At 44.9% G+C, this 13,052-nt stretch overlaps 2 protein-coding genes across 2 annotated transcripts in view; one reads left to right on the top strand and one right to left on the bottom strand.

Moving 5' to 3' along the window:
- The window catches only part of MTOR (mechanistic target of rapamycin kinase), a 123,315-nt gene that overhangs the window by 32,619 nt on the left and 77,644 nt on the right, over nt 1-13,052 (top strand). The window contains exons 20-25 of the mRNA XM_025285881.2: nt 855-941; nt 3,631-3,798; nt 4,300-4,412; nt 4,764-4,926; nt 6,024-6,116; nt 7,027-7,173. Coding sequence (XP_025141666.1) covers nt 855-941; nt 3,631-3,798; nt 4,300-4,412; nt 4,764-4,926; nt 6,024-6,116; nt 7,027-7,173 — 771 coding nt within the window. The remainder of the gene's footprint in view (nt 1-854; nt 942-3,630; nt 3,799-4,299; nt 4,413-4,763; nt 4,927-6,023; nt 6,117-7,026; nt 7,174-13,052) is intronic.
- Nucleotides 7,996-9,159, bottom strand: LOC102416655 (mortality factor 4-like protein 1). Its single transcript, XM_044942988.1, has one exon. It carries the CDS (start codon nt 9,123-9,125, stop codon nt 8,103-8,105), a length of 1,023 nt encoding a protein of 340 aa, XP_044798923.1. The 5' UTR covers nt 9,126-9,159; the 3' UTR covers nt 7,996-8,102.

Genomic DNA, 13,052 nt, shown 5'->3' with positions numbered 1-13,052 from the left:
AAAAACTATGCCTCGAAGACATCTTAAACCTGGAAAGAGTTGGGATTTCTCTTACCAAAGCTGTCCTTACTCCTAACTTTATTTCATGAATGGCATCTCTTGATAGTGGCAAGATACCATCCTAAATAGAATCTCCTTATCCCATCCCATCCTTCAATTTGCTTGCTGTTTTGGTTTACAATGTCTTAGAGAGACAATTAGCTAATTAATTAAGACCTAATTAAGTTAATTACTACAAATGAATCACGATGCCCATAATGGTTAGAAGTATTTATTTTAGAAAGTAAGTGGTAGTAAATTAAGACAAACAAAATAAGCAAAATAATACATTTACAGTTAATTAACTAAATTAATAAAAGATACATTTATAGTTAATTAAAAATTTCATGTCATTTTTTACGTTTTTAGTAATCCTTCACCAGTAGATGATGTTTGCTGGGTTTTTAACAGTATTTGTGTCCCTGTTCTAGTGCTCTCCAGGTATCAGCACATTTAACTCTTAGACCAGGCCTATGAGATAAGAACTGTTATCTCTGATTTTCCCACTGAAGAGGCTGAGTGCAGAGAAGTTAAATGAAGGTCATGAAGCTAGTAGGTAACAGAAATGACTCAGAACAGCTAGTCTGGCCCCAAAGCCCCTGCTGAGCAGAAACTGCCTCACACAGTTGTTTCAGCTCCCACCACCATTCCCGCCGACGGTTTTAAATTTCATTCTTTGAAGCTTAGTCTCAGCAGATAGGGTGGTACAGAAGCCAATTCCATGGTTGTCTTTATTGGTTCACATGGACCCTGGGTAGGCCTGGGAGTTCCACATCGTTTGTGGTGCCAGCATGCTGACCTCTTCTCTGTTTCAGTTTCTGTTCCAGCAGCTGGGAATGTTGGTGTCCTTTGTGAAGAGCCACATCAGACCTTACATGGATGAGATAGTCACACTCATGAGAGTGAGTAGAAATGAATGCTTTGGCCTGTTTCTTGGGGTTTGGGTCCGGGAGCGTCTGGAAGCAGGTTTGGATGACGTGGACATATTTTTTATGGGTCATCATAGAGCTGTTACAACCTGAGGATGAAAAGTGAAGCATGGTATCCCAGTGGATCATGAAAGGGTGGAGGGGCCGTGGCTACAGGCTCCCAGGTACAGGAGTTAAGGTGTGAAGTCTGAGGAGAAATCCTGAAGTAATTGTTCTGCCAGAAATAGACTTGAGATCCTTGCCTCACACACAGCAGAGCAATTTCACTTTAATATCACAGCAGTGCTTCAGTATTCCCACAAAAGCCCTCTTTCTTACTGCCTATAAAACCATGGCCTTAAGAGAGGACTGAGGATTGGGCCTTCCTGGGGCCATTAAATATGATGGGCTCCTGTCAGACTCTGAGGAGGAAGGTGATGCTTTCCCCTGATGCTTTCTACAGCCTGACTGCTGCCTTCTGACTGCAGTCACATCTGAGAGGGGGCTCGTATCCCAGATGTTATAATATGCTTTAAGCAGGTACACAGGACACCCCATTGACCCCATAGTATCGTTTTTCTGTTTTGAAATGGGGGAGGCTGCTTCCTACTGTTCTTTATAATTTCAGTGTCTCTGCTGGGGAGGTTGCTTTGCAGAGATGGCTGTGTCCTAAAAAATTTGGAAGACACTTCTTCCAGTCATTTTTGTTCTTCTACACCAGCGCTTTGTAGTTGGCTTGAAGGAGGCAGCAGGACTAAAATCAAATGACTGGCTTCAAAAATGGAGCTTCCCCAAAAATGAGTCCTCAGAACCAAATAACTCCTATATGTATAAATAAGTGAGAGCTGCAGGGGGCTGAAGAGCCTGTCGGATACAATTAGGGAAGTGGGGAGTGGCACAGGAGGAAGCAGTGTGCTCTTGGGTCAAAGCTGAAGTAATCTGTGACTTGCTTCCCAAAAAAAGACTTCTGGCCAAAGCATAGGGGTTTGGGGCAGGGAGCCTTATGCCTGCCAAATCCAGCTTTCACTCCCTTCAGGATACAGAAGGTGCAACAAGGCTCTTGCCTTGGCTCTTGATCCAGCATTTTAGTAAGCTCCCCCCAACCCAGGGAGAGCTTGGGCTTTGTGAACAGTGATCCAGCTGACATCCCTGGGGAGGCTGTCTGGCTTCTTTGAGGTAGAGGAAACCCCTTGTGAGGAGTCCCGGTAGTCTTCCAGTGGAGAGTAGTCTTCCAGTGGAGAGTAGTAGTTGTAATGTGTGCTTGCTCAGTCATGCCAGATACTTTGTGACCCCAAGGACTGCAGCCCGCCAGGCTCCTCTGTCTGTGGGATTTCCCAGGCAAGAATACTGGAGTGGGTTACCATTTCCTTCTCCATGGGATCTTCCCGACCCAGTGATTGAACCCACATCTCTTTCATTGGCAGGCCCACTGAGCCACTTAGACTTCCTTTAACTCCTTTCATCCAAGGAGTTATCTTTTTTTTTGTTTTTTCATTGACTTCTACTCTGATTTAAATGGAAGCCCAACAGGCTTCCCTGGTAGCTCAGTGGTAAAGAATCCACCTGCCAAGCAGGAGACTCAGGTTCAATCCCTGGGTCAAGAGGATCCCCTGGAGAAGGAAATGGCAGCCCACTCCAGTGTTCTTGCCTGGGAAATCCCATGGACAGAAGAGCCTGGTGGGCTACAGTCCATGGGGGTCACAAAAGAGTCGGACATGACTTAGCAACAACCAAGAGTACTAATATGCATATGTTGCCATCATTAAGTCTCCTGGTCTGGAGGTTTTAAATAAGGTACTAGGCAACGATCTTTCTGAATTGATTTGAAGTGACAGCTTTCCTTGGAGTGAGAGGTTAGACCAATATGCTTTGTAGTACTAAGACAGGATTTGGAGCCAGTTGGCCAGGTTTTCATTTTAGTAACTTATGTGGTATATAATTGGATGAATGTAGAAAAATACTCTTTGTGGCACTCTCTTGTCCTGAAAATGGTTTGGGACAGATGTGAGATGCTGTTGAGCGAAGTCTATTTAGAAAGAGCAGGAAATCTTGTTAACACTAGAGTTGCCCCCTGGCAGAGCCCAGGTGGTACCCAAAGCAGAACCACCCTGGACAACTAGCGAGCTCCTAGAGCACTGCAGAGCTGGTGGTCCATTCATTCTGTAAATGGGTTTGGGTGGCTGGAATATACCAAGCTCTCTGCTGGATTCAGGGAGACAGATGTATCAGCAGGTTTCAGGCCCTTAACTAGCCTACAGTTGAATAGAGGGAGGATAGAAAAAAAAAAAAAAAAATTAAGTATTGCAGGTGCTGGAAAGAGGAGAGCAGAGGGACCCACAGTGGATGATGGAAAGAGACAGGAAAGGCTTCTGAGTAGAAATGAGGCCTGAGCCAGGTCTGGAAAGAGGTGGGGCTTAGCTGAACAAGAGGTGGGATCTAAGCAGAGAGCAGCATGAGCGAAGCACAGAGGATGAAAGTAGTCTGGTGCTTTCGGGGAGATACAGCTTAGCTGTTCACTGTGATGTGGGGTACAGGAGGACCTGGGGAGCAGAGGACAGGGAAGGGTTCCATGGGGCAGACCATGCTCCCTGCCTTTCTGCTTCTTTTTAGCTATCTTAGTTCCTTGGTTCCTATTTCAACAGAAGGGCCCCTGACTTTGCTCCTCTGTCTTCCCCCTTCCTAGGAATTCTGGGTCATGAACACCTCCATCCAGAGCACAATCATTCTCCTCATTGAGCAGATTGTGGTAGCCCTCGGGGGTGAATTTAAGCTCTACCTACCCCAGCTGATTCCACACATGCTTCGTGTCTTCATGCATGACAATAGCTCAGGCCGCATCGTCTCCATCAAGGTAAGTATCCCAGGGCATCCTCTAGAGAGGTTTCCAGAGTCTGTCAGAGTCCCCAGTTGGTCATCTAAGAGATGAGAACCTGTTCTGAGTGACAGGGTGGTGCTCAGCCTAAAAGACTGAATCTAGGGAATACTTCAGTACCTGAAGTGTGCAGTGTGCAGCTTATACAATGTTTCTGACCCTCTCTTGATTATCTTTATGTTTTGTCTCCTTTAATGGAATAATCTTGGTAAATGTTTATGGCAGAGCAGTTTTCTCTATTACCCAGCCACTGATTCCTTACAATTGAAGTACGCTCAGAGAAAGAAAAGTAGCATATAAGCAAAACAATATGAGGGGAGACTGTGCTACCAAGAGAATGTAATTCTAAGTCACTTATTAAAGTCTGTTCAGAGTGCCCCCCAAATTTTGAATTATCCTACCACTGCCACCCTTTGTGGACTTAGGAACTTGGTCCCTGACTGTACTTGTTCATTGCCGTGCCTCTGCTCCTCTTTGCAGTTGCTGGCTGCAATCCAGCTGTTCGGTGCCAACTTGGACGACTATCTGCATTTGTTGCTGCCCCCGATCGTGAAGTTATTTGACGCCCCCGAAGCCCCATTGCCTTCTCGAAAGTGAGCACCTGCCCTCTGGGACTAACAGTCATCAATCTAGTTAACCATTAAAATGTCTTGTTGAAAATGTCCTTTTCCTAAGTTCCTGGGCCATCTTTCTTTTTTTTTTTTTTTTTGTCATTTTAGGTTAGTCCAGAAATGTACTCCCATTAGGTTAGTCCAGAAGTGTACCAGGCTTCTGGAAATCTTAACTGTCCCCATCCCACTGCAGTGTGTGTTGGCTCTGTGCACCCAAAATAACGTCAGAAGCCATTCCTTCCCAATAGGTGCCAATTGTTAAGGTAGCCCTCAGTTGTTTCTGTTACTCTGGGCTATGTGTCAGTAGTTACTATATCTCAGCGGTTGTTGTAGGGCCGCGCTAGAGACTGTGGACCGTCTGACGGAGTCTCTGGATTTCACGGACTATGCCTCTCGGATCATTCATCCGATTGTACGCACACTGGACCAGAGCCCAGAACTCCGTTCCACAGCAATGGACACGTTGTCTTCACTTGTCTTTCAGCTGGGAAAGAAGGTGAGGCGGGAGTCCTCGACATACATGCTCTTCTGTCTTAGCGAACTTCTTCGCTTGTCAGTCTGTAGGCATCAACCACTCTCAGAGAGAGGGGAATCATTTACGCCCTTTTTCCCTTCTTCATTCAGCAAGTATTTATTGAGCCACCTCTGTGGGCTTAGTGCTGTTCTGGGGACGATGCAGTAAACAGAACGATGTCCTTGTTCCCACAGAGCTCATGTTCCAGTGAAGCAAACTCTGAGACATCATTTATCTCGTGAGGGTGATGGGTGGGGAGAGACACTGTTTCTTTAGGGGAGGTGAGGAAGACCACTCTGATAAGGTGACATTTCAGCAGAGACCTAAGTAACAGAAAGGCCCAGGCCCAGGGAGCTGGCTGCAGGCACAAGGAAGAGCAAAGGCACAGGTTCCAGAAGGCAGAACCTGAAGGGAGGGAACAGCAGAGTAATGACTTCAGCAGGGGAGCAGGGGAAAGGGCTTGGAAAGATCATAGAGAACCTTGTGAGGGCTGGGCTGGCGATGGGCCCACTGGAAGCTACATATTGTGACCAGTGGTTCTCAGAATGTGATTCCCCGACAGGCAGCATCAGTATCTACATAGCTGGGTGCCATTAGAACTGCAGGTTCCCCAGGACCTGCCGAGCCAGAGCTCTGATTGTGAGCGCAGCAGTCTCTGGTTTCATATGCCTTCCAGGTGATTCTGATGCCCACGAGAATTTGCACATCGCTGTTTGATTGTAAGTACTTTGGCTTTTACTCTGAGCAACACTGAAAGTCTTTGGAGAGATGGAGCACAGGAATACTGTGATCTGACCTAACATTTTTAAATGATGGCTCTTAGTGCTGTGTGGAAGAACAGACTGGGCCAAGAGTGGAAGCAGAGAGACCATTACAGTAAAAGCCAGTTGCAGTGACCCAGATGGAAGGCGGTGGGCGTGAGGATCATAGCCCAGGGGCCAGAAAGGGATTCTCCTGCAACCACAGAGCTAGTCCCAAACCCCGAAGTAATAGCTGTAATAAGGCAGTGCTAATAATCTTTTCTCTCTTTCCCACTCTCCAAAGTAATGGTTTCTGATCTGTTTGCTCTCCTCTTGCAGTACCAAATTTTCATTCCAATGGTGAACAAAGTTCTGGTGAGACACCGAATCAACCATCAGCGCTACGACGTCCTCATCTGCAGGATAGTCAAGGTGAGCTGTGCTTCGTTTCTGCTCTCAAGCCCCCTCATCATCTTTCTTAACTGGTATTCTTAGCAATGGGAGTATATGCAGCTTTTTAGCTCTGAACTGTGCTGTGCTATGCTGTGCTGAGCTAAGTCGGTTCAGTCGTGTCCAACTCTTTGCAACCCTATGGACTGTAGCCCACCAGGCGCCTCTGTCCACGGGATTCTCCAGGCAAGAACACTGGAGTGGATTACCATGCCCTCCTCCAGGGGATCTTCCCTACCCAGGGATCGAACCTGTCTCCTGAGGCTCCTGCATCGCAGGCAGATTCTTTACTGCTGAGCCACTGAGGAAGCCCTTGAGCTCTGAACTAGGAATTGGCAAACTTCTGTCAAGATAGTGCATTTTTTCAGTTTTGCAGGCTCGGTGGTCTCTGATGAAACTACTCAGCTCTGCCACTGCCACCTGGAAGCAGCCATAGGCATCCATAAGCACATGAGCCAGGGTGCATTCCAGTAAAACTATTTATGGACACCAAAATATGATTCTCTAATAATTTTCATGTGTTGCAGAATATCAGTCTTCTTTCAATTATTTTTTCAGTCATTTAAAAAAATGTAGAAACCAGCCTTAGCCCTTAGGCCTGACAAAAACAGGCAGCAAGCAGCTCCTTGCTGCCCCAGCTCTTCATCACGTTTATTGCTTATGTGCCAGTTGCATGCTCATACTAAGTCAGTGCTTGTCAGCAACTGGGACTGACCAACTCAGACTGGTCTCAGTGCAGAATACAGCCCACTCATGATTCATTCTGTCCATACCTGGAATCATATCTAAATCCTGGCTCTTCTGAAAGGTGGGACCCACCTGAGGGTTAAGGGTGTTTTCTAACCTGGAGCAGCTTGCGGAGTCGCAGGCGTTCTGTAAACTCTGGTTGCAGGGGTATACCCTGGCTGATGAGGAGGAGGACCCTCTGATTTACCAGCATCGAATGCTGAGGAGCGGCCAAGGTGATGCCTTAGCCAGTGGACCAGTGGAAACGGGGCCCATGAAGAAACTGCACGTCAGCACCATCAACCTCCAAAAGGCAAGTCCATTGTGTCCTGGGGGGCTTGGAAAGGAGAGCCCTGCTCTTGTTGCTTGTTTGAAACTTTCAGCTCTTGCTATCTTCTATCTAAAATAACCAAAATCCAAGCATTTTTCTGAAAATCTAGATACCATGAACTTAGGTCATTTTGTCTTTCTCCAACTATCTGAATTATACAGTTTTTTAATATAAGGAAAGTAAAGAACAAGGTGTCCTTTTATGTTCCCTTGGAGCTTTGGCAGTGGAACTTATTTTTTTTTAATAATTTTATTTGATTATTTTATTTTTGGCTGTGCCGGTCTTCGTTTTTTTTTTTTTTTGAAAGTTAAAGAAAAAATTTATTGAAGATCTGAAAAACAATTTCTAAAAGATTAACTTTTCCAGAAAACTGTAGCTACACAATGCATTGCGTCTATCATGTTAAAACGTGCATTAGACACAAATACAAAAACCATGAAAAAAGCCACTGTTCTTCAACAATCTGAGCAAAGATAAAATGCCTAAGGAACAACATGGATGGATGACTCGCAAAGGATGGGCTCTTTACTTTAAGCACCATAAAAAAAAAGGGGGGGAGCACAAATGTATGAGTGTTCAGTTATATACACTGAATTGAACCTTTGGCATTAGTAATCAGAGCACTCTGTCATATAGCATTAACACATATTATAAAAGTGCGTAGTGTCAAAGGAATAGAAACCACCAGCGTTCAAAAGCAGCTTTGTCAACTAAGCAATAAAACACTCTACAGTATGTCTCTCTGTTGTCCATCACTGAATACACTGGTAGCAACTTTGAAATGAAAAAAAGGAAAGAAAAAAGGAGCTGTAACTCCTTTTATTTTCTCTGTTTAAAATCAAACAGAAAACAAACATCAATTTTGTTATACACGAACATTTCCAAAGTACATTGTTTGTACAAGAGAAGGACTAAGAAACAAAAAGGTGTTTACAGAGATCAAACATGGGTGGGTACACACACCTCACACAGCTTTCCCGATGGTACTCAGGGGGAGCCACTTCATAATCACTGGCACTAAACAAAGTTGCAGAGTTCTTTGCCAGGTATTTTAGGAAATCGTGAAGATAATTCAGTAATAAAGCAAGACTCTTCTCATCCAGAGGTGTATAGGCCAACATTGCTCCAATTCGTACGAACAGTCTCAGGAGATGCGGTGCCCCGTACACCTGGGACATGGGTGCATCAGGGTGGTCCGCAAGGATCTCAGCGTACTGCGGCCTCTCAAATTTGTAGAGCAGTTGAGTGCCCAGCATCACATTGAAGTACTCCTTTATCCCCGCCACAAACTCATTGACTGCATACTCCTTATTATCTGTGTTTCCTCGAGATTTCTTGTAATTTGCATAATCCTCTAGAATGGAATCCACGTTCTTCTTGGCAGGAAGATAGAAGAGCTGTTTTTGCCAGGTAATTAAGTCCCAGTCATCAACAAGCCATGGCTTCAGTTCTTCAGGAATCTTGACTTTTACTTCAACCCTGCTCATGAATGTCTCTTCATTTTCAACAGTAGGATCTACTCGAACCCTTTTCTTGCGAGGAGGCTGAGGTGTCTCACTGGTGCTGCCACCATCTCCATTTCCAGGTGTCTTCTGTTTGTTCTTTTTTGTCTTCATGTCAAGATTTTTCTGCTGCAGCCCAGCAGTCTTCTTTCCAGGGGCAGCCCCTCGCATCTTCCCCTCTGCATACTGCTCCTGATTGGCTTTCTGAAGTTCCCTTTGTTTCTGTAAATTGGTATCCACATACTTGAGTACTCTGCTTTCTGGAACCCATTCATCCTTTTTATTCCAACCACTGTAATGGATGAAGTATTTGACTTGTTTATCCTTTATGGCAACTTTTACACACTTTGCTTCATAAAGAAGAGGCCCATGAAAGCACAGCACTCTCTCACCCTCCTGGAATTTAGGCTTCGGGTCCTGCTTCGGCGCCATTTATAAAAGATTTACCACCGCCGCCGCCTCCTTCTCCCCTGGTCTTTGTTGTTGTGCGGGCTTTTCTCTAGGTGCTACTTTCTAGTTGTGGGTCATGGTCTTCTCATTGCAGTGGCTTCTCCTGTTGTGGAGCACGGGCCGTAGGACACGTGAGCTCAGTAGTGGCGGCTCTTGGGCTCTGAAGCATAGGCTCAGTAGTTGTGGCGCATGGGCTTTGTTGCACCATGGCACGTGGGATCTTCTCAGATCGGGGATCAAACCTGTGTTTCCTGCGTTGGCAGGTGAATTCTTTACCACTGAGCCACCAGGAAAGCCCAGTGGAACTTGTTGCAGTTTGCATTCTCATTTTTTACATGAATAGAACACAACCAGTCAGCCTTGTAGTTAGCACTGAGACTGATGCAGGCTCTTGAAAGCAGTCCTTCAGAAACTTCTCAGACTCATTGGGCTTAACCATATGCTGGGGAACTTGTTAAAATGCTTGTTCTGATTCAAGCTGAAGCTCAGGCCTTGATAGTCTCTATTTCTAATAAGCTCCCAGGTAATGGCTGATGCCAGTGGTCCACGGGACCACACTTTGAGTAGCAAGGATTTTAGATCTCTGCAGGTCAATACTGGATTCTCTGTGCTGACCAAAGCCCGGGATAAAACCAGCTTCTCATCACGTATGCCACCAGTGATCCACTTACAAATAGGCAGTTCAAAGCATCTCTGATGGATCTAAACAGAGTAATCATATACTTGACTGACTTTTAAATAAATTTATCAGGTTGCTTATTTTCCACATTTTGCATCAGTCTTTAGTACTTCTGGTGACTGAAAACAGCTCCCAGTTTGTATTTCAACATAGTTTTCTTTCCTTTATTACCAGTTGACCCAAGGCAGCTGCACTTCTGTGCAGCAGCAGATAGAGGTAAAGAACTAGGCAGGGCTGGTCCCAGCTGACTTGGTCTCTTGGCCAAACCCATAAAGATTTGCACGCAGACCTGTGTGCATGTGCTCACATACAGCTTTGGAACACTGGCCTTTACTCCTGACATCAGCCTTTACCCACATAGGCAACTGCAAAGTAACCACTACTGAGAAAAGTTTGATGATTTAAGATGAAAGTGGTAAAATACCCCTGGGTCAGGAATGATGTTGCTCTCCTGTGTGTGTTTTGTAATTGCTAGTCCCAGACCTCAGGAGGAGAAAGGCTGACACCTGGCATTCCCAAGTGTTTGCTGAGGCCACCATGCTAACACCTCACCCTGGAGGGAGGGGCTGGACAAGGAGGCCAGATGCATGTTTCCACCCAGGTATTTTCAGCCTGCCTTGGTGCAGAATGTCCTTCCAGCCAGGCAGCTGTCCGCCCTGCTTTAGGAAATTCGCCAGTGGTCTAGTTTGCTTCCAGGAAGTTTTGCCTTTTACCCAGGATTTGAGAAAAAGAAGGCATCTTAGTTTGTCTCACCTGAAAGAACAGATCAAGTTCAAAAACCCTAAGCAAAGTTCTCTACACCTAAAGCTCAGATTCATTTCATCGAAAAGTAAATTGTGCTTCTATGTATTCATGTGATGACAACTAGGGATTGGTGTATTTGTCAGTTTTAACCAGCCTTCAAAATAATAATTTGCCACCTTAGTCACCCTTCTATTGGCTATGCTAATAGAGGATTTACATAGTACAGTAAACATAAAAACCATTTATATATACCTCTAGCATGCCTCCAAGATTCTCAGCTGCTTTCCTGTCTTATGGTAATTGATTCGGGCTTACCTTCTAAATGAATGAGCTGGTGTTCCATCAGCGTGCACCAGTGTTACAGATAAGGCAGTCAGCAGAAGGTGGGTGATGAGAGGAAACTGGAGTTTGAACACTTGCTGTAAAACTCAGAGAATTGAGAGTTGATTATGTTTTAAATTACAAAGCAGTGGGGAAAGGCCGTTGTGAGGCACATATTCTGTTTGATAGATTGTGCAGTTGTTCACTAAGCCAAAATTTTTTGGAGAGCTATTTGCTACCATTTATCGAATGGTACTAATGTTAATGATCGCAGTAACCACCATCTACATTTGTTGGGCACTTCCCATGTGTCTGTCAGACACTGTTGTGAGCACTTTATATGTATTGATTCATTTAATCTTGACAGTAACCATGTGAGTTCAGTGCTGTCATTACCATCTCTCTTTTATCATGTGGACATTGAGACACTGAAAGGTTGAGAAATTTGTCCAATGTCAGCCAGTAGATGGAGGAGCCAAGGATATGAGCCAGGTATGACTCCAGAGACCAGTCTCTTAACCACTGTGCTGCATTGTCTTTGCCTCACCCAAACTCAGCCTCACATCTTTAGAGGGCGAAAGACGTTAGTACTACTTCCTTGTATATGACTGACTTTTAAATACCTTGTAATATAGTGCTGCTATGCAGAGACTCACTGTGTAGGGTGGAAACCAGCAATCTGTGAATTGAAAAGGACTTGATGTTCCCATTTCATTTCACAGAATAAGGTCTAAAAGTCTTTGGTATCTAGTGTCACTCTTCTTTCTAGTTCAGGAATTCTCATTGTGTCAGTGAGAATTGACAAAAATTTTTAAGCTGTCTCTTACAGTATCTCTACTTCAGTTTTTGATGTACAGTAATAGTTGATGTACTGTCACTTATTGGTAACTCGTCATAAGCTACAGCAGACTTCTGTTTCATCCCAGGAAAATGGTGAGTTGGATTAGTGGTGGTCAGGTTATGTAGCACACACAGGTCTCTCACTCCCTGGACGACTTGCCTTGAGAACTTCTGCTGTAACTTATCTGATCCTCCCTTAGTTTAGGGAGGATTGACCTGTCTGTTCTGCCAGAAAAATCTTTTAAGAATATATTTTAGAAGTTAAAGATTTAGTAGTTAGGGCTAGGCCAATTCAGAGAGAAGTCATTTTGATAATAAAAGCAACAATGTTTTGCTCGTTATTCCAGCTAGACCCTTTAGATGCATTTTTCCTGGAGGAGGAAGATTTAAGACTCAAATGCCGCATACGAGTAGTTTGCCCAGAGTTTCTTCAGCAGCTGAGTGGCAGGGCCAGGATTCCAGCCAGGTGTTTCTAACTTCAGAGTAGCAGACAGGCACTCACACATAGAGCAGTAACTTGTGCTGAGCACTGTGCTAAGTCTGTTACACATATTAACTTAGTTAATCCTTAAAACACCCTCTGAGGTGGGGACTGTTACCCACACTTTACAGAGGAGGAAACTGAGGCACAGAAAAGTTAAGTAACTTGCCCAAGACTAGGCACCCAATACGTTACATAACTGGGATTTGAACTCAAGTTGCCGAGCTCCACAGAATGTAGCCTCTGGCCAGTACCCTCTATTACCCAGCCCCAGGGCCTGAGTCTTTCCATCCACCTCCCTAAGCTGCCCCTGCTAGTAACTCTTGGTGCCAGGAGGGCTCAGAGTTTTGAGGAAAATTGAAGGGGATTAACTGCAAAGTAAAAGTTCTATCTGTTCAGCTCCTTTTGTCTCATTCCAACATAGTGCTGTGTCCTCTGGGCTTTGTCACACTATTGATGTTGGTGCAGATCTGAGCATTTCCCCCTCCGTGTGTGACTGCACTGTCAGATGAGCCAGTGTCCCACTGCAGGGTGCCCTGGGCCCTTCCCACACTGCTGGAGGCCGTTCTTAGTGTGATGATCCCCATCCACTCTGGGGTTGTGGAGCTCTCTGCTTGGCAGATGGAGTTGAGCACAGATGAGTTGTAAAACAGGCGTTCTCTATATTGTGTTATATTCCAGAGGTTGCTGCTTTTGTTTTATGACTTTAATTAAATATTACTCTTTTGTATTTGTACTCAGGGAGTTTTGTCATGAGAGGTACAATTGTATAAACCAAAGAAGTGGGATAATCATTAGATAGGCGAGGGCTCCTTACAATAGACCCTCACAGCTGATGGTTTTC

This window comes from Bubalus bubalis, chromosome 5 (assembly GCF_019923935.1).
Source record: "Bubalus bubalis isolate 160015118507 breed Murrah chromosome 5, NDDB_SH_1, whole genome shotgun sequence".
Classification (NCBI taxonomy): domain Eukaryota; kingdom Metazoa; phylum Chordata; class Mammalia; order Artiodactyla; family Bovidae; genus Bubalus; species Bubalus bubalis.
This window is presented reverse-complemented; position numbering and strand designations above follow the sequence as displayed.